The sequence below is a fragment of the Anser cygnoides genome, chromosome 1, assembly GCF_040182565.1.
Source record: "Anser cygnoides isolate HZ-2024a breed goose chromosome 1, Taihu_goose_T2T_genome, whole genome shotgun sequence".
Taxonomy (NCBI): domain Eukaryota; kingdom Metazoa; phylum Chordata; class Aves; order Anseriformes; family Anatidae; genus Anser; species Anser cygnoides.
In genome coordinates this window covers 189,195,144-189,214,605 of record NC_089873.1, presented here as the reverse complement: position 1 = coordinate 189,214,605, position 19,462 = coordinate 189,195,144, and the positions used below count along the sequence as shown (strand labels likewise).

At 37.2% G+C, this 19,462-nt stretch overlaps 1 protein-coding gene across 2 annotated transcripts in view; it reads left to right on the top strand.

Annotated features, from left to right (window-relative positions):
• Positions 1 to 19,462, top strand: part of B3GLCT (beta 3-glucosyltransferase) — a 63,422-nt gene that overhangs the window by 30,711 nt on the left and 13,249 nt on the right. The window contains exons 6-10 of one of the 2 annotated variants that reach the window (XM_048055305.2): positions 3,455 to 3,566; positions 7,506 to 7,642; positions 8,974 to 9,037; positions 15,456 to 15,587; positions 16,546 to 16,615. In XM_048055305.2, the coding sequence (XP_047911262.2) occupies positions 3,455 to 3,566; positions 7,506 to 7,642; positions 8,974 to 9,037; positions 15,456 to 15,587; positions 16,546 to 16,615 (515 nt within the window). The remainder of the gene's footprint in view (positions 1 to 3,454; positions 3,567 to 7,505; positions 7,643 to 8,973; positions 9,038 to 15,455; positions 15,588 to 16,545; positions 16,616 to 19,462) is intronic. The other variant, XM_066989719.1, reaches the window with a different exon arrangement.

Sequence of the window (19,462 nt, the reverse complement as noted above, 5' to 3'; positions counted from 1 at the left end):
GTAAGTGTAATAAATGCTAATTATTTTCAGATTATTTATTTTTAACAAAGGATATAAATATGGATTGCTCAGACTTTTTTTTCACAGAAGCAACAACTTTTGGATCAGAGTTGTTACCTTATCTTTTTACATTCTTGCTCTTTTTTTTTTAATCTTTCTAAAGCAGTTTTCTGTTAAATTTAATTAAATCAGAGAAGGATATTCTAAATTTAAGAACAATTACGGAAGTGATAATATAAACGAACAACTGCCTGCCTCAAAAAGTTATGGGTCTTAAAATTATTAGGAAAGTAAACTAGTCAAAAGAAATACCATTTTTAAAGGTATATTCTCCATTTGCTCACAGGGTAAAGAGTGAGGTATTTCAGAATCTTTGACTTGTCAGATTACTCGTCTGAAGAGGATAAGTCATAAAAAAAAAAAAAAAGAAAAGTAGTAAATAATACCTGTATTGGGTTTCCATCTTCCATTGCTCACAGTGTTCCTAGGAGGTAATACTCCTCCACAGAGGAAAGGTGGAGGTTTTGGCATCTTTTTAGAAGTTTTTATGGCCAATTTTTATCTTACCATGGTCAGAGGACACAGGGAATTTCAAATACCTTTTCATTTTAACTTATGCAGATTGCTCTGAGGAAGTCTTGCAGCATTTACTTGGTAGTATGTTACAAACTGTTAGGAAGTAACAATTCCTGTTTGAGAAAGACCTAAAGCTCCAGGGTACCAATGGCTGTCTTTCACCTCAAACTTGCCTTTGAAATTGATGCCAGACGCTGTGCAGCCTCTTGAGGTTTAGTTTAGCTAATGGCACATCAGAAGAACAATGATATTACTAGAGGTACTCAAAATATTTTTTGGTTTGGTTTGGGGGTTTTGCATCAGAGGTGCTCAAGATGCATAGAGGTACTCAAGATATTTTTTGGCTTGGTTTGGGAGTTTTGCATCAGACTGATTACAGGACAGGATTTTCTTACTATTCTCTCTTCTGCTTTCCATTGCTTTCTGTATGAGCAGAAACATGAAAATGGTGCTTATATGGTGGTTATCTTTTAAGATGCATGTGAAAAAGATGCACAAGGAGAATTGAAATAAAATGAAAAACTGGAAGATGATGTTCCAGCTATGTCATCTTTGTTTTTTCTTCTTAGCTCCCCTTTCAGTAACCTCATGGCTTCTCTTCTGAATTATTTATGTCTCAATGACAAGGCTTACAGATACAGCTCCTACAAGGTAGCAAAACGTAGATGAAAAAATACAGATATTCATTTGTGTGATAAAGTAGAAGATTTTTTTCAGGAATCAATAAAGAAAAATCGCTTTCTGGATTTCCATCTTGAAGTGAATTCTGGAATATCAAGTTCCTTGTGCCTGTTTCTTTTATCATTTTGGCAGAATAAACACTTAGAGTAATTTAGAAATAAGTTCATGCTGTGGGGCTTGTACTATTTAGTTTTTTTCAATGTAAAGAAGAGGAGGAAGAGAGAAAGATTCAAGGGATTGTCCCATTCTGCAGGAGCTGACAATGGTAGGAATTGTGATGTCAGATGCATTCCTACCTGAAAACTGCTTTCACGAGAATGGCTTCCCTCAATTTCATAGTTGACAGCAATTTTAAGGAGGCCTCTAAACAGTTACAAAAATTCTTAATTTTTAGTTCTTGGGCAGGGTTTAACTTGGAAAAAGGTTTGCTTTCTGAAGATGCAGTCATAAGACATCTACTGACATACAGCACCCTTACCCTAAAACTGCGTCTTCCCTGAGTTTCTCCAATAGTTCCTTGCACTCTGAATTCCAAATTTGTATGGTATGAACTCTGTGTAAGTCCATAGCCCTGAAAATCATTATTTGTCCATCAGCAGCTAGATGAACAGGTCATTCCTTTAGTGAAATTTTATGTGCTATATTCACAAGATACATTAATTATTGTTTTGTGTATTATTATAGTTTTCTCCTTGTCCTTCACCCACCTGCTTTCACATAAATCCAGATGTTTCTCTCCTAAAGTTCTAGCTGTTCACTAAAACATGAGAGAAAAGCCTTCAGCCTACTTAGGGCACTGAATACTGTACATACTTAAAAACATGAAGTTATCTGATACCAATTCAGGTACTTATTTGGCAGGTTTTAGAAGGAACAGCTAGGAAGTGTTATGTCAAATAGGTTTTTCCTAGCTGACTGCATTTTGTTTGTTGCCCGAATGACAGAAGTGACTAGGTTTCAGTGTTGAGAAGACAAGTACATGTTTTTACAAACTGAAAGGATGAATGAAGTGTGAGTTCTTCCAGCTATTATAGTTCAGCAAATCAAATATCAAAAGCAGAAAGCAGTGAGTGATCAAATACCATTGCAAGACACAGAGAAAAGGTAGCTTTACAGGAATATGCGACTTATGCCAGAATAAAAAAAATAAACTAGTTTAGTACCAGGCAACCATCTGGTGCTTCTAGCACATTATTTGAAGACCTGTAGATGCAGATGTCTCATGGTCTAGCAGAAATATCCTTCAGACAATGTTATGTGTTGTTCTGTTTTTTGTTTGGTTGTTTTTTTTGTGTAGTTTTTAAAAGAAAATATAGTTCCCTAGAACATAAATAATCCTATCACCCTATTTTACTTATTTTTGCTGACTTACATTTCTGTTGTTTATTTTCACTGCTGATTTTATCAGTAAACAGTGCTGCAGAGGAAGAAGGCTGTGATGTCTACAGAATCTAATTTCTTATCCCTCTCCTCAGATGATTTCTTTAATTAAACCAGCATAAAAGCTATGAGAAGGACAATTAAAGATTTTTTTTTCCTAGCATTACAATGTCATGAATTTTTAAGGCTTTTTTTTTTCTTTGTTAAGTTGTGGAAAAATCATTTGGGAAGAGTGGAGAAATTAAAGATGACAGTTTCATGAAGGAGTCAGGAAATCTGCATCAGGATTAGTGTTATCTTTGAGGAAGGTGGGGAGTCTCTTCAGTCTACATAGTTTAACCGTATTGAAAGAGCTAATGAAGTTTTTAAGTTGGGGACAACGATGTGATCAGTGTCAAACAGCCGTCATGAAACATCTCTTCAGGCAGTTCCAGGATAATTGCAGTGTTAGGTGCCCAATAATGAGGCTAGTTGGAAGAAAGTTGAGGTACAGAGAGGATGGTAACTTAAACTGCCGCCTATAAACTTTGAATTGATCGATGACTACACCTGTAGGACATAGACATTTTTGAGTGGACATTCTTTATGTTTGTCTGTTCCTTTCTTTCTGGGCTAATTAGTGCTATATAAGTAGATAGCAGCAGAGGCTGCTATCCATTCACTGTTATGCTCTGATTATGTAATACTACGTTAATAGTAAAAGTTTGTGTAAATTAATAATTAATTGCCAAGTACTCATATTTGGGGAGTGGGATGTTGAATCTATCCTTCTGTTTGTAAGCCAGTTTAGTAGTAAAACGATAATTTCTTTTGTTAGCTTCTCTGTTGCCTATGGTAGGAATTCCTCATGGATTTTCTTCTGTGAAGAAGATACAAGAATACAAGTTGTAAAGCTGCTAGAAACTCTTGGAAGATTTGATGCTTCTAAGGTGAAGTAAAAATTTAGATATTTCATTTTATTTTGAATGTGCTTGAATAGGTTTTTAGATTAAATGGGGGAATCATTTTGTTTTTAAGTACAGAAGTGTAAACACAGAATTTTAGGATTTCATGTTATAGAAGTGTTTCTATTGTCAAGAATTCAATTTTATATCACTGTTTGTATGGCTTATAGTTTAAGCATTGGAAATGATATCTTCAAACAGCTTAAAATAGAGGAATAGATTTTTGATGCTGAGAGTGAGCAAGGTATTTAACTACCATGAGAACACGTCTAGCTGTTGAATAACTGTTAAAATTGAGCAGAAAAGAAGTCCTTCTGTGGATATCCCAAAAATGATGTATCAGCAGTAAAAAGATGGACGTAATCTGCTGTGTCTTCCCCTCCCCTTTTTCTTGTCTGTTCTCTATTCTGATTATTATCAGACAGAATGACTAATACTAGGCAAACTGTTTCTGATCTAATATGTTAGGGTGTTTTATTTGCATTCTCTTTCTGAACTGTCTTGGTGATAAGACAGAAGTAAAATCTTCACCTGCTGGAAAAGAAAGAACACCAAAAGACTTGCAGAACTAAAGAAAAAAGCAGTCACCAAGGAACACAGTTGAATTTGGCAGTGCAACTAATAAGAAATCTGCTAATATTTAGAGTTCTCAGTGTTCAGAAAAAAATGCCTCAGCTTGATGTCCTTCTTTGGCCTGCAGTAAAAGAAGCCAGAATCTCCTGTGAGAAATATGCTTTGCCTCGTTATTGTTACCTTGACTGAATATTGAACTCTGCTTCAGATCTCATTGTAGTGTATTTACTTCTGTTGCAGGCACATGGCCTTGTTGCATTTTCACACAATTCTTTTCTAAAATGATAACAATAATTATTTAGACATTGTACATTTTTTAAACACACTGTCTTCAAAACGGCCTATTGAATATTTCCAAGCCTTTGGGATATCCAATTATTTCTGTTTCAGAAACACCTCCTTCTACTTGATGTTTCCTGAACAGAAACATAACATTTCTTGTAGATGCTGCTTGCATGCCAGTTTTAAATCTCTCCTTTGCAGGTGTGTAAATCCTATTACGGCGACAAATTATGTTCTGACCTGCTTTAAAAGGAAAATAAAATATTTTGCTTTTATAGAGTGATAGTCATCTTAGTGTAACAGTCCATAACCGATTCCTTATATAAAGTAGTAGTCCATCATTTACATAATTTAAGATGAGCTAGACCAGAATGAGCTCATTCATAATTCATTCTATCATGTCAGCAGTCTGCATAATAAAAAGCTGGTATACATTAATCATAATAAAAGGTCTACAAGGGGCATGTGAATAGCTGATGAATCTGCAGCTTTTCAATCTCAATATGTAGAGGTTAGTAACAGAGCTATAGAGAGTGATGCGAATGCAATATGAGTGAAAACAGATGTGTTGAAGCACCATAAGAGACCATAGAGGAATGTTAAGAGAATGACCTGTGTTGTTAACCAAGGATATTACTGACTGCAGTAAAACTAATAAACAGTGAGGAATATCTGATTTACATAAAGATGACAAGGCCAGCACTCAGATGATGAGTTGTGTCCAAACATAAGGAAACACAGTTTTTTTTTTTAGTGTGAGGATGACCAAGCCCTGGCACAGGCTGCCCAGAGAGGCTGTGGAGTCTCCCTCCTTGGGGATCTTCAAAAGCCACCTGGACGTGGTCCTGAGCAGCCTGCTCTGGGTGTCCCTCAACCCCTCTGTGATACTATGATTTAACAGCCAATTGATTCAACCTGTGCTTTCATAATGAGAGACAGCAAGGTTAAACCAAATTGTATGTGCCACTCCTCTTCCTATCATCCTAATAGGATGACAGACTGTAGCTCCAGAGACATGCAGAATGAGCAAACCAAGCTGGTGGGCAGTAATGACTTAATAGCTGTTAATACCTATATGCAAAGTACTTTGTAAGTTCCTTAGTACATAACTGATTTCATCTTGTAAAACCAGCCTGCACAAAACAACTCATCCTACATATCAGTGTAGTAAATAAGCGATGTTACGAACAAACCAGCTTGCAGAGTATCAGCTGTAAACTGGAATGCCTTCACTGTGTTGATTTGTGGCTTAATAATGCCAGAGACAATACTCTGTGAAAGCCAGAGAAGGGTGTATGGATGGATTTAATTTTATGTATTTTATAGAGAAATTAAAAAAAAAAAGTTTTGTAGTTAATAGATTGTTTTGATGTAAAAGTTAGCATCCAGAATTAAGGTAACTAGGATAATAATATTGCTGTCAGATGAAAATGTTAGTATTTATTATCTGTTTCTGAAACTGAATAGAGTACTTGTGTTTTGAACACTCTGAAATCTTGGAGGCCTTACAAGTGTTAAAAAACATTTTGCGGAAATGGTCCTAAAGAATTACTTGGATTTTTTTCAACGCAGTCACCTCTGTACTTAAAAATTAGTATGTTTGTCCATTTTCTTTCACCTCCCAATATTTTGTTTAACTGAACACTCTTGAATTGTTCCAATAAAGGAAGGAGAAAACAGGGTCTGTTAAGGTTGAAGATGTAAATTGAGGGCTGAGTAAGTAGGTACCTGGTAGCAACTCCTGTGAAATTGATTTTAAAAAAAAATGGTGAATAAATTCCTCATCCTTATATTTTTCACGTAATGGATAGTGTCAGTTTAACTTTGGCTGTTTCCTCAACAGATTCCTGAACAGCACTCAGCCTCAGGAGGCACGTGGGGATTTTCGGAGCAAACAACTTTTCAGCCTTTGTTACCTGAAGAAGTAACTAGTCAAATACAAGCTTCATTCAATTTAGTTTTATTGATAGTAGCTGATCAAAGCGAGGAGAAAAATCAGAATTCAGGGTTAAAGCACTCAACACCTCACACACGCGTTCGTATGCAAGGCAGGTTACACCTGCATCAGTCCCTTGTAGCATCAGGATTCTGGGCAGGAGTGGGTGGCATCCATTTGCTTCAACTTGAGTTGCTTATATATGGGTCCTAGCCATGAGCTGGCCACACCAAAGGGATCCTTACAGAGGTGAGGCCCTCGAAGCAGGCAGCATCCCATAGCTTTGACTCAAGTGTGTGTGGGAAAACACATATCACCAGCAGCTCCTGGTGTCCTTTTATTGCCTTCTGGGCAGCTGGGTGCTTGCCAGGCTGAATGTCCTATGGGGCAGTCATGTTTTCATGCTCCTGCCAGGCTCAGCCAGTCGGTTTTGGCTGGAGGTGTGTCCTGTGCACGCAGAGCTCACTTCTCCTATTTGCTGACTTTCCCTGCTTTGGCCAAATCTCACACATTCTTCCTCGTTTACTCGAGGCAGGTATAAAATTTAGCACAAACTATATAGCTACATGTGCTTGGAGGTAGGAAGGTGGCTACTGAGGAGGATGCTCTTGGGGTCAGACATTTTTTGGAGGTGGATGCTTTAACAGTACTTTTACTTGAATATTTTTCCTTTTCTCTCAAATTTTGTGTAAATTATTTATTTACCTTAAGTGTGTGAACTATTCTAATGCATGGTATTTTTCATTTTTGCTGACAGCTGCCCCTTTAAAGGAGGAGAAAAATGAAATATGGTAGGGAGTATGGAGAAGGAGTATCTTTAGTGAAAAAAAATTGCCCTAATTTGAATCCATTTTAGTGATGAACTAGTAAATTGTCAGGAAAAAGAAAAAGGACAGTCTGAGTTTCTGTCATTTTGCTGACAACTCCACACCTGAGTGATTTAATATAACCATTAGGGTAGTTGGGAATTCTGTTTCATCATTTGTACAGACAATTTTTGTCTGAATTATTGTGAACAATATGCTTCCCTTGTTTTTGTTTTCAGGTTTGCTTTATTCAGCATGAATGCAGTCATCATCTTCACTAAAAGGATGCTGTAGATGAACAAAATTGTTTCCTATATTCCTTTACAGGAGTGGTTTTTAGGTAAAGCATTATATGATGAAGAATCTACAATAATTCACCACTATGCCTTTGCTGAAAATCCGACAGTCTTTAAATTTCCAGATTTTGCTGCTGGATGGGCACTTAGTATTCCACTTGTTAACAAGTAAGAATTGGATTTTTAATCACTTCTTAATTGTTTATTGATAGCAATTAAGTTTTAAATTTCTACTTTTTTTTTCTAGCTGCTAATCAATATTATTTTAACAAGTTATGATTTCATATGGATTAATATTTTCTATAAAAGTTGAACACGTGCCTGCAGTATACTTGAGCATCTACAGATCATGTAAATATCCAAAGTCAAATTTTCATTCTGAGCTGTCTTTGAATACTGATTGCAGCTTAGCTAGGGCAGACAGCTTGGGATATACTCTGTCACTGCAGGCTGATGACATAGCTGTTTATTGGACGTCATGCATTGGTTTTCTAGCCTACATTGGGCTCTTGCTGTTGTTACTTTTATTATCAGCATCCATGCTAACACCTGCAAGTCTACTTTGGTTTGAGGATCTAAGGTACAAAGAAGGATACCCAGCTAGTCATGGTAATGTACAACTAGCTCAGGGTATGCATGCACAGATTTGTACTCCTACTATAAACGTACCCTGAAAATACTCCTTTGACAAAATTCCATTTCTTCCTTATTCTGTACATTCATGCGTAGCTATTATAGATGAACACTTAAGAATTTTTAAATAGACATATGTACAGAAATAACATTGAAACATATGTACAGTATCATTGTTGTGCCTGTGCGTGTGATCTGTTCTGCTGAATCCTGCCTATCTAAAAGTGAACATCACGTCAGCTAGTTTTCAGTACCATCTCTGTCATTTTAAAAATGTAGGCACCTCCAGACAGTAGTTTTATTCCTGGATCTTCCAGTGACTGCACTGCCCTCTAGAAATGTTTTTCTCATGCTGTAGAGAGAGCCTGGATGGTTAGCTCAGCTTAGATACTTAAAAGTTCATAGATTTCAGAAGTTGAATGCATCATGCCGTAGCAAGATCTTTCCGTAAATTGAAGGTGCCTAAATATTGTAATTTGTAAAACACAAAAAAAGAGAATAGTGTCTGAAGTTTGAGATGCTGATCAGTATGGAGCTTCAAAGACACTGCTGCTTTAAATCTATTGAAAATGTTATGCCAGACTGTTCCTGTCTTCTCCAGATGAGAGCTTTCTTCCTGGGCAGGAAGAAAATGTCAAAATGTGTGTGCTGAAAACCAGTATTAACATCATCACACTGCGTGCAGACAAAAAAAAAAAAAAGATACAAAAAAGAAATACAAGTTGATTTGGGTGGCAATAAATATGGAAGTGGGATTTTTTTATAAGATGGTCTAAAACACCAGCCACTTTACTGCGTACAATAGTGAATGTTTATTTTTCTAATATGCTTTCTAAAGTGAGTAAACTTCATCTTTATTTGTATAGGCTTGCAATCAAGTTGAAAAGTGAACCACTCAAGTCAGACTTTACTATAGATCTAAAACATGAGGTAAGCAGTGTGCTATACCTGTGAATTAAGTTAAAAAAAAAAAAAAGTCTCATGTTTGAATATTGATAAACTTACAATGGCAATGATGTATTTTCTGAGGTTGCTAAAAATTCTGAATGCGATAGCATGTTTAATTTCTTTCCCTTGCTTTAGAATATTATAACGTAACACTTTAAAACTGCATTTCAAGCACGGAAGAATTCATAAATAAAATTGCATTCATATTAATATGCATGATTGTGTACAGTGAGGTATCTTCTGAGGCTTGCTCTATAGAGAGGGAGTCTTCTAATTAATGAAACGTACGCTGGCGCAAATAGCGTCTCAGACACTGGCAAGCCTCATTTACTTTCTAAATTGGACTCTCACAGCTAGATATGTTGAACTTCAGATGAAATAGCTTGAGGAATGGAAACTTGTGTCAGTGTGATCAACTTGCAGTGGGGCAGTTTGGAAATTTCTTTGCCTCTGGCTGCCAACAGTTTTAAAGCCTAGCTACTAGGTCTTCAGAGAATAGGTGAGTTGACTGAAAGGAGCATGAGAAGAAAGGAGTGGGGATCTGAAAGAAGATCACTGCCTTTTTCTGATGTTTTTGTATTTTTTTTTCCTTCGAAATGTTTATACAGCCCGGGATTTTGTATTGTCGCCAAAGGTGAACTGAATGGTGGGGCAATGGGGAGATGAATATGGAGTAAGCTTGCTGATTTGGGCCTGAAATAATGAGTGATGTTGAATTTAAAAAACCAAAAACTCTCCTAAAAGTCAGCCATAAATTGTGGTTCTGGCCCAGATGGAAACGAGAGAAAAAAAAAGAAAAAAAAAACACAAAAAAAATATCTTAAAGCTATTGCTGCGGTTCCAGATCTTTTTGCCGTAATGGTTAGAAAGCTCCTCATTTCCAACATAAATCTATAGTGTATTTATAGAGTATGCATTGGTAGCATATTTAATTGAGTTTGATTTTGTGCCAGTGCTGTTCTTTCACATGGTTTTCCCTCCTTGACTGATGTATTTCTCCAAAGCAATTAGACCCCCTCAGCCTCCATTTTCCTACATGAAACATGCCAACAAGCTGTTTCTTTCCACTTGTTAATTTTCCTGAATTCAAGACCTTGTGCTTCACAGTGTTAATCTTGTGTTTGTAACTTACCTCAAAGTCATTTGGATATTCACAATATTCTAGTCTACCTCAGCACTGACAAAGCCTCTAAACACAGTGTCATCAGAATAAATCATTAGCAGATTTTTCTTCTGTGTGCCACATGCTGATAAATGAAAAGCAATTGATCACTTGTCTGGAAAAATTATTTCCATCTCCTTATTCTGTTAGCAATTCTTTGCATATGTTTCATTTCAAATTTATTGCCATTGATAACCTGCTTCAGCTCTGTGGTTATTCTTTCTGCACAGTCTCACAGCTCCCTGGAGACAGATCCATTCCTCCTCATTTATTTTATAAATCACTGTCTTCTTAAATCATTTCTGTCTTCCTACAGCCTTCGTGTGTGAATCAAGATTGACAACACATGAAAGGATATAATCTGTGATCTTTAATGATTGCACGTAATGTTTAAGTTTATGAAAGATGATAAATGTTTTAAGAAATGTTTTAGTTTGACAGAGTCCTAATAACGTGCTCCTCTAGTCCTTGGTGTTTTACTGTGCTCTGTATCAGCTTTTTTTAACCTTCTTTTTTCCCCAAGTTCTTACTTACATCCATAACATTTATCTCCCTTCCCATCTGGAATGCCTATCTTTAAATACGGTCATGCTGTTGTTCATTTTTAGATGGTTTTTTAGACTTTTTGTAATTGCTTGATACAGCATAAGTCCTGCTATTCTGTACTGGAAGTGAACAGTATATATATATATATATAGTTTATATATTAGTATATAGTATATATAATATATCTAATATTAGATTTAAACTAGGATTAAGGCTATCTTTCATCTTGTATTGTAAATCTATTTCCGTTATTTTAAGGACAGTGTCATCCTGTTCTATAACCAAAAGGGCAGTCTATCCTTGCCCCTGAAATTGAAGAGTTTGACACTAGTCTAAGGGTTTTTATTCAAGATTCATTATTTAGTGGGAAATCATAGCGCATCACAAACCTTCATAAATAATTAATGTTAATTTACAGTTCTTAAATGTTATTTGTGCAGCACAAACATTGCTTTTTTTTTTTTTTTTTGGTTCACGTGGTAAATGTTCATTCTGAATAGCTGAATTTTGAACTAATACAATCTTAAAATGTACTGGAGGCTATGAAGTTACGTACTCTCCCAGCTACAAGACAGGTTCAGAAACCACTTATATTCTGTAACATGATTATAGTAGCAAGGCAAAGAGAGAACTTTGGAGACGGATGTGTTCATTGCCTGCTCCTTACCAGAAGCGTGTATATGTTCCATGTCTTCTCCATATTCTTCCTCTATTCCAACCACTATTAATGGTATTAAGCTGAACTGCTACTCATGCTTCTCCATTTTCTTCAATACAGAGAGGCCCTTCTCTTTAGTACCTTGTTGAACTCACTTTTAATGCTAAGATCATGTGTGTTTCCAAAATATTGCTAAAACAGCAAAGAAACAGACCACTTAACAATGGTGAGGCTTTAAGAAATCAGAATTTACAAACTACAGAACTTCTCCTTGTGTATGAAGAACCTGCAACTTAATTACAGTGCCTTAACTAGTCACTGCCATCTGAGCATTGGTGGCAACTGTGTCTGCACTCACAGCTGTTGTCTGTATCCCATCAGGTACAAATTAAAATGCAGTAATTTAAACTCTTTTCAGTGCGATTAAACTGAAGAGTACTGTGCAATTGAAGTGGTCTGAGTGCATGTGTAGTTATGACAGCGCACTTATAACCAGCAACATTTTAAAATCTTGTCAGTTAATTGTTTTAGTATGTGACTGCACACTAGTTGTTTGCTGTTTAAAAACTTTCAAATCTCTAAGCTTAAGTTTCAAGAATGCAGTTCTGTTCTCAAGCCTGCCTCCAGTCCTAGCAGTCCTTCTCTTTTATTCCCCCTGAGTTCCAGAATTGGCTGTGCATAGGTTACTGGATTTTTCTGAGGATGCTGAAATTCTTCAACAAGTCAGCAATGTGTCCTTGCCACTAAGAAAGCTAGCAGTGTTTTTGACTGCATTAGGCAAAATACTGCCAGCAGCTAAAGAGAAATAGTCCTTCTTCCACTCTACTCAGCATTGATGAAGGTCCACGTGGTGTCCAGTTTGGGATCTCCCCTGTGCAAGAGGTAAATGGACATACTGGAAATGGACCAACATAGGGCCACAAAGATGATGCAGGGACTGGAGCACCTTTTCTATGAGGAGAGTCTGAGAGGGCTGGGACTGCTCAGCCTGGAGAAGAGGAGGCTCAGGGGGATCCCATCCGTGTCCCTAAATCCCTGAAGGGAGGGTGCAGAGAGGACGGAGCCAGGCTCTGCTCAGCGGTGCCCAGTGCCAGGACAGGAGGCCATGGGCACAGCCGGGCACCCAGGAGGCTCCCTCTGAGCACCAGGCAGCACTTCTGTGCTGGGTGGGTGACGGAGCCCTGGCACAGGCTGCCCAGAGAGGCTGTGGGGTCTCCTCCTTGGGGATCTCCAGAAGCTGCCTGGACGTGGTCCTGGGCAGCCTGCTCTGGGTGTCCCTGCTTGGGGCAGGGGGCGGGACAAAATGACCACCAGAGCTCCCTGCCAGCCTCACCCCTCTGTGATTCTGTGACTCAGTCTGTTGATAGGGCTGATATTAGAAGTCTCTAATTTGTGATGACCTGGGTATGTCCAGACCATACTTAATGCTCTTGGTTTGCACTGAGTTCTTCTCAAACACTGGTGAGGAGAAAATATTTTGCTCTCTTAATAATAGATTAATGGTGAATTACCCCTAAAAGAGGATTTGTATTCTGACCCTGCATAACCTGAGGGAATTTTAAACTAATGGTTCCTACTTCCCAAGCAGGCATGAAACAGAGAGAAGGAGACTCAATTTCATTGCCTTTGGTATGTGCTGGGTCTAGTCCCATATTCCAGTGAAACACACGCTTATTCTTCATGCAGTGGTTGCTGGGAACATTTGAAAACCCAAGACTGATTTTCTTTGCATGGAGGAGTCCCACTCACCCTGTATGGTAGAGTCAGACTCCTCTTTGCTACACTGTGTTGGTTCCTTGACTCTTAATTTTTGCACACTGACTCTGTTTCATGAGGTAGCATGGAGAGTCTTTTCCCAGAATGTCCATGGTTTGTTGGCATAGCAACCTCTTCAAAAGTAGAAACTGTAATTTCTGACAGTTAGGCGGAAGCAACCCGGGGATTCCTACATCTTCAGTCTATGCTCAAAGAGCTCTTGTACAAAGTGGAAGATGCTTTCACATCTTTGAGCTGTCCTTGAGAGAGTTTAAGCATTCAAAATGTATGTCAGTGCAGCTGGGAAGCTCTGAATTCACGTACTTAATGAGATGCTCTTTTCTGCCTTCTAGATTTTGAGAAACTTCACTTTGTTCTAGCAAATTTTTGAACAATTTTAGATGAACTAGAGTTAATCTTTTAACTGGTCTGAGGAAGGCACCCAGCATAGAATTCTTCTGCATGAATATTTAGTCTGGCATTATAAGCAGTGTAAAAGGTTTGCAATACAAATTTTGGGCAAGTCTGGGTGTTCTTGATGTTTAAGAAAATACAGATTGAAGTAATCATTTACTTTGTAATAAAATTAGTAACATAAACTCAAAGGGTATTTTCTTTGTCAGCTTCAGGCATCACTGGTTTGCCTCTTCCTCTTTTTTCTGTAAATTTTTGCTGCCTTTCTTGGTTGTTGTTCCGTTTAAAATAGACAAGGATCTACTATAGTTTAGAATATTTACTACATTTTCGTTCAGTGCATTTTACAACTTCTCAATGTCATCGCTGATTTTAAATTTTAAATTTAATTTCAAATTGTCACTAGAGAATGTATCTCTTTTGAAAAGCTGAAAACTTCTACATAGGAAGAAGTAGCCCTACCTATTCCAAATTATCAAAATAATTTCCAAAAAGCAACAAAATAAGAACTTGTGTTTAATTTAAAGGACGGTGCAAATATTCATTCCACCTCTTCTTACAAAAGTTAGAGATCAGTTGTTTTGATGTGCTTGAATATATTAAACTAATTTAGTCCTTTAAAGCTTGAGTATGTATATAATTTGTTATAGCAAAAAAAATAGATGTTGGCTCTAGTAATGTAAGCAAGAGGTAAGTGTGAGCAAGAGGTATCCAGCTAGTGGACGTGGTCTACCTTGACCTCAGTAAGGCTTTTGACACCGTTCCCCACAACATTCTCCTCAAGAAACTGGCTGCTCGTGGCTTGGACTGGCGTACGCTTCGCTGGGTTAGAAACTGGCTGGATGGCCGGGCCCAGAGAGTTGTGGTGAATGGAGTCAAATCTGGTTGGAGGCCGGTCACTAGTGGAGTCCCCCAGGGCTCGGTACTGGGGCCGGTCCTCTTTAATATCTTTATCGATGATCTGGATGAGGGCGTCCAGTGCACCCTCAGTAAGTTTGCAGATGACACCAAGCTAAGTGCGTGTGTCGATCTGCTCGAGGGCAGGAAGGCTCTGCAGGAGGATCTGGATAGGCTGGAGCGATGGGCTGAGGTCAACTGCATGAAGTTCAACAAGGCCAAGTGCCGGGTCCTGCACCTGGGCTGCAACAACCCCAAGCAGAGCTACAGGCTGGGAGATGAGTGGCTGGAAAGCTGCCTGGCCGAGAAGGACCTGGGAGTATTGGTGGATAGTCGGCTGAATATGAGCCAGCAGTGTGCTCAGGTGGCCAAGAAGGCCAACGGCATCCTGGCCTGTATAAGAAGCAGTGTGGCCAGCAGGTCGAGGGAAGTGATTGTGCCCCTGTACTCGGCTCTGGTGAGGCCGCACCTCGAGTACTGTGTTCAGTTTTGGGCCCCTCGCTACAGAAAGGACATGGACGTGCTCGAGCGAGTCCAGAGAAGGGCGACCAAGCTGGTGAGGGGTCTGGAGAACAAGTCTTACGAGGAGCGGCTGAGGGAGCTGGGCTTGTTCAGCCTGGAGAAGAGGAGGCTCAGGGGCGACCTCATCGCTCTCTACAGTTACCTGAAAGGAGGCTGTAGAGAGGTGGGGGTTGGTCTATTCTCCCACGTGCCTAGTGACAGGACGAGGGGGAATGGGCTAAAGTTGCGACAGGGGAGTTTTAGGTTGGATGTTAGGAAGTACTTCTTTACCGAAAGGGTTATTAAGCATTGGAACGGGCTGTAAATCAATAAAGGCAGATCCTCTCTGGCATCTCATATTTTCCATTTCCTTTGTTAAGCTTAACTTGTAATGTGTTTTTTTTTGTAAGCCCTGAATATGTTTATCGAGTTTTTCTTACTGATGTAAATGCTTTCTGTTTCGATAGATTGCCCTGTATATTTGGCAGAAAGGGGATGGACCCCATCTTACACCAGTGCCTGAGTTCTGCACAGATGACGTGAACTCGTATAAGGTTGATCAGTGTGCTACAACATTCAGTAATTTTCTGCCACTTTGTGTAAGTCCCAAACTTTAAATACCACTTGCTTAGTTAAGGTAAAACTCTTACTAAAATGCTTAATATTTTACTTTAAAAAATTTCAAAGCTTAAGAAAATATTTTTCAATTAAAAAAAAAAAGTTTGTTGTGGCATTTGTCTTTGTTTTCAGCCTTCCGTGGCACAGGATATTTCCTGGCAAACAATTATCACATATGCTTTAATGGGTCTTTTTACCACAATGCTTTAGCAGCCTATGATCTTTAAAGTAATTCTGTGTGTTTCTGTGAGATACTAAAGTACAGATATTTTTTTTTTTTTTTTCCCCACAGATGGAAATCTAAAACTTGTTTAGGCTAAAGATAAAATGTAACACAGTATTTGGTACATTAATGTACAATCCATCTCTTCTACCTCTGGGAGAATACATTTATGATGTTATGCATTAGCTGTTGCTAGAGGTATAAAAGTGTTCCATGATTCCAGGAGAGCAAAATTCTAGGTGCCAAAAAGGAAAATAAAGGTGGTTAAATGATTTTTTTTGTCTTTTGTAGAGTTGAGGAAATTCACATTTCTCGTGTGTAGTGTTTAAGCTTCTTTTTAGGATCATCATATAGTTCACAAAGAAGTTAAAAAAAAAAAACAAAAAACTTTTTTTCAGACAAATCATTCTTAGTGCAACAAGTTTCACCACTCATTTTCTTTTCTTAATGATAGATATTTTAGTTCATGTTAGAATACTACATCAACAGAAAAAGTATTTCAATAATGTTATTCTAGGAATTTTAAACTGTTAACGATCCTTTTTCAAGAGACAAAAATTTCAGTACTACTTTATTACTAATACACTATTTGACTTGATACGCTGTACAATGAAAAGGTATCTTCTGTTTTACTATATGTATGGACATACATATCCTATAAAATGTTAAAGGCAGAGCCTGCAATTACAAAATGCATTTTTGTTCTGTCCAAATAGAAAGAGCCAGTGAAAAAGGAAGATGTCTTTGTTGCCGTAAAAACATGTCGGAAATTTCATGGAGACAGAAGTAAGTTGTTGGTTAGTCAAGGTAGTAGGTCTGTACAATATAGTTTATGAAATTAATATATAAAAACAAGCTGATACATGCTGTCCGTGTTGCAAAATTCATTGGGAAGCATGAAAGCTTCAGAAGTCTTCCTGGATTATTCTTTAGGTAGTTTTTTGTTTTTCTATTCAGAGTTCTTCAGGAAGGCTGCAAAATGTTTAAGACAAAGTTACAGTAGTTTGGTATTTCATAGCTAGATATTGGTTGACAATATTAAAATTGAATACCTGTATTACAGATATGCATAATTATATTGATGTAACTTGGTGCTATTGTGATATTAATACTGCTACTTTTTATATCCTTCAGTGTGTTCCCCTGCTAGTTGATGCAGTTCTGGTTCTTTGTGCTAGCAATGACACTTGTGCAACTCAATGGTGACTGCTTCAGGAATTTGAGTAAGATGAAAGCTCTCTCCGCTTGTTCTTTTATTGGACTGGAGAGCAGGATAAAAAGGAGATTGAGTGGCTTACGCTGTCATACCGCTTCTACCTGTTGTCACCCTAAGCAATTGGTTGTGCGCAGGTGTTTTATAATGCTTGAAATGGGAAATTCTATCTCTTGTAGAAATCTGTCAGCTGTAGGACTTTGTTGAAGCCATGGTCCAGATCAAGAATCTCTCAAGTGTACAACACTGTAGTATTTCATCTGGAAATTGTGGTGTTCTACAAGTAATGATAGTCACCATGAAAATATGACCATGATTTCCATGGTTTAAAAAAAAAATGTAGCACAGCCCAAACAAATATGTACAGTGGGTATTAACTTCTGTCTCAGACACCAGGAAAATAAAGACACAGAGACAGTCAGCTTCAGCTAATAAACAGTAAGGCTTAGCTAAGTTGAGGTAGATACAGCGTATACAAAATTTGGAAGGAAAAATTCCAAATTAACAGTAGACATTCTACCTACTTGATGCCACATTCTATTTTACTTTTTAGACATTCTGTTAATAAAGAAATTCGGGTTTTATTATTTATTATTTATTTATGGATTTATTTGAATTTTGTATGCCCTTGAATACTCCAGGTATGTAGTAGTGTCAGCATACTTTGTTCATAAGCTTAAAGTGATTATTGTTGGGGAAAAAAATGAAGTAAGGGCTAGTATTTTGTGGGGTGTTTGCCACACCTATTGTCAGAGGACAAGATGAAGATAAAAGCTCTTTTCTTAACTAAGTCCCCATATACTGATGCATCTAAAACTGTAGGTTCTGTCACTTTTAAATTTAGATTATTTACCGGGTGCTTTTTTTTTCTTTGAAAATATTTTAATAATTTTGTTGATGTTGTTACCACACTTGATGAATGCCTCTTTCCACTGTTTTGTGATAGTCATTTGGATATTTTTAGCAAATAGCTTTTGACAAAACAAAATTGACTGTCCTGTAACTGGAGTTCACTGAAGAGTTCTCCTTTCTGGATCCATGTTTAATTTCTTGAATCAAAATTAAAAAAAAAAAAACAAACACCTTCTAGAAAGTCAAAAAGAAACATATGACTTCAAAAAGGTAGCATAAATAAATATCCTTCAAGAAACACCTGTTGAAGACTGAGGAAAATTCTTGAACTTTCCTCACAGTTTCCAGTGTTATGCAATAGAGGATAATCTTACTCAAGATTTTGAATGATTAATGGATGCCAGCTTCAGAGAGCTCCTTTTACCTGGTAAGTCATTTTTTTATTGTATACCAAAATCTACATAAATACAACAGTAAGGCTTGGAGCTTGATGTACAAAAGTAGCTAAATTTAAGTATTTAATTCAAATATAACTCTCCATACACATACTGTATAAGGTAATATAAGAAGATTTCAAGACTGCAAACATATATCAGGGTTCTAGAGATTGCACAACAAAAATGAAATTAATTGCTTAGAGCTGACCTTCTGTAAGTATCTCTGCGGTGTGGTATTAAAGTTCCTTGTGATCACTAGTACTAATACATATTGATAAATATTTGAAGCAGTGGTTGGTCAGAAATTTTCAAATAGCTTTTTTTTCTCTGGAAAACATGTTGTTAAAAATTGGAAATTTTTGTGGAATTTAATTTACAATAGTCATTAGTCTGGATGGTGACACTTCCATCAAAACAAGCAAGGAAAAGAGATGCTTTAGCTAGTAGCTCCCTTATTAGAACATTTAACTAAGGTGACATGCAGGTCCCCACTTCAGTGAACTTTTTTGTTTGTTTGTTTGTACAAAGGGGACTTCACCAAAGAAACTGAGGGGCTTAGTCCGTAACAGCAAATAGTTCTATATGTTAAAGCACTGTACTGAGGTTTAGGTCCTTACTTGGAGAAGAGTGGAAAAAAAAACCTTTAGAGGTGTGCCTCTGCTACCACGTGAAGGTTAGAAGAGTTTTGTATATCTGAGACATTTCTATTTTCGGGCCTTAGTTTCTGAAAGCTTTCTGGTTTTGTTCTTCTGAGAAATTTCTTTGAAGTGGAATGCTTTGACGAAATAAGAAAATCATTTCCTCTCTACTTGTTCTTTTTTATTCTGGATGAAATAAGTTTTACATGGTATTCTCTGCCAATTAGTGCATGGTTATGCAGTTATATGATCTATATGCTATATACATACTATATTTATTATATATATAATAATATTACTATATAGTAATATTATTTAGCACTACTATTTAGGAGGTAAAGTTAATGTATTGTGAAATTTCTGACTTTGCATTTCAGAACTTCACCATAATGTTGTATGAACTTATTTTTTTGTACACAATTCCTTTTAGGTTTTAATGCAAAAATTGTGGGCAGTTTTAAGTGTCTAAAACTTTTTAAAGCAATATTTTCTA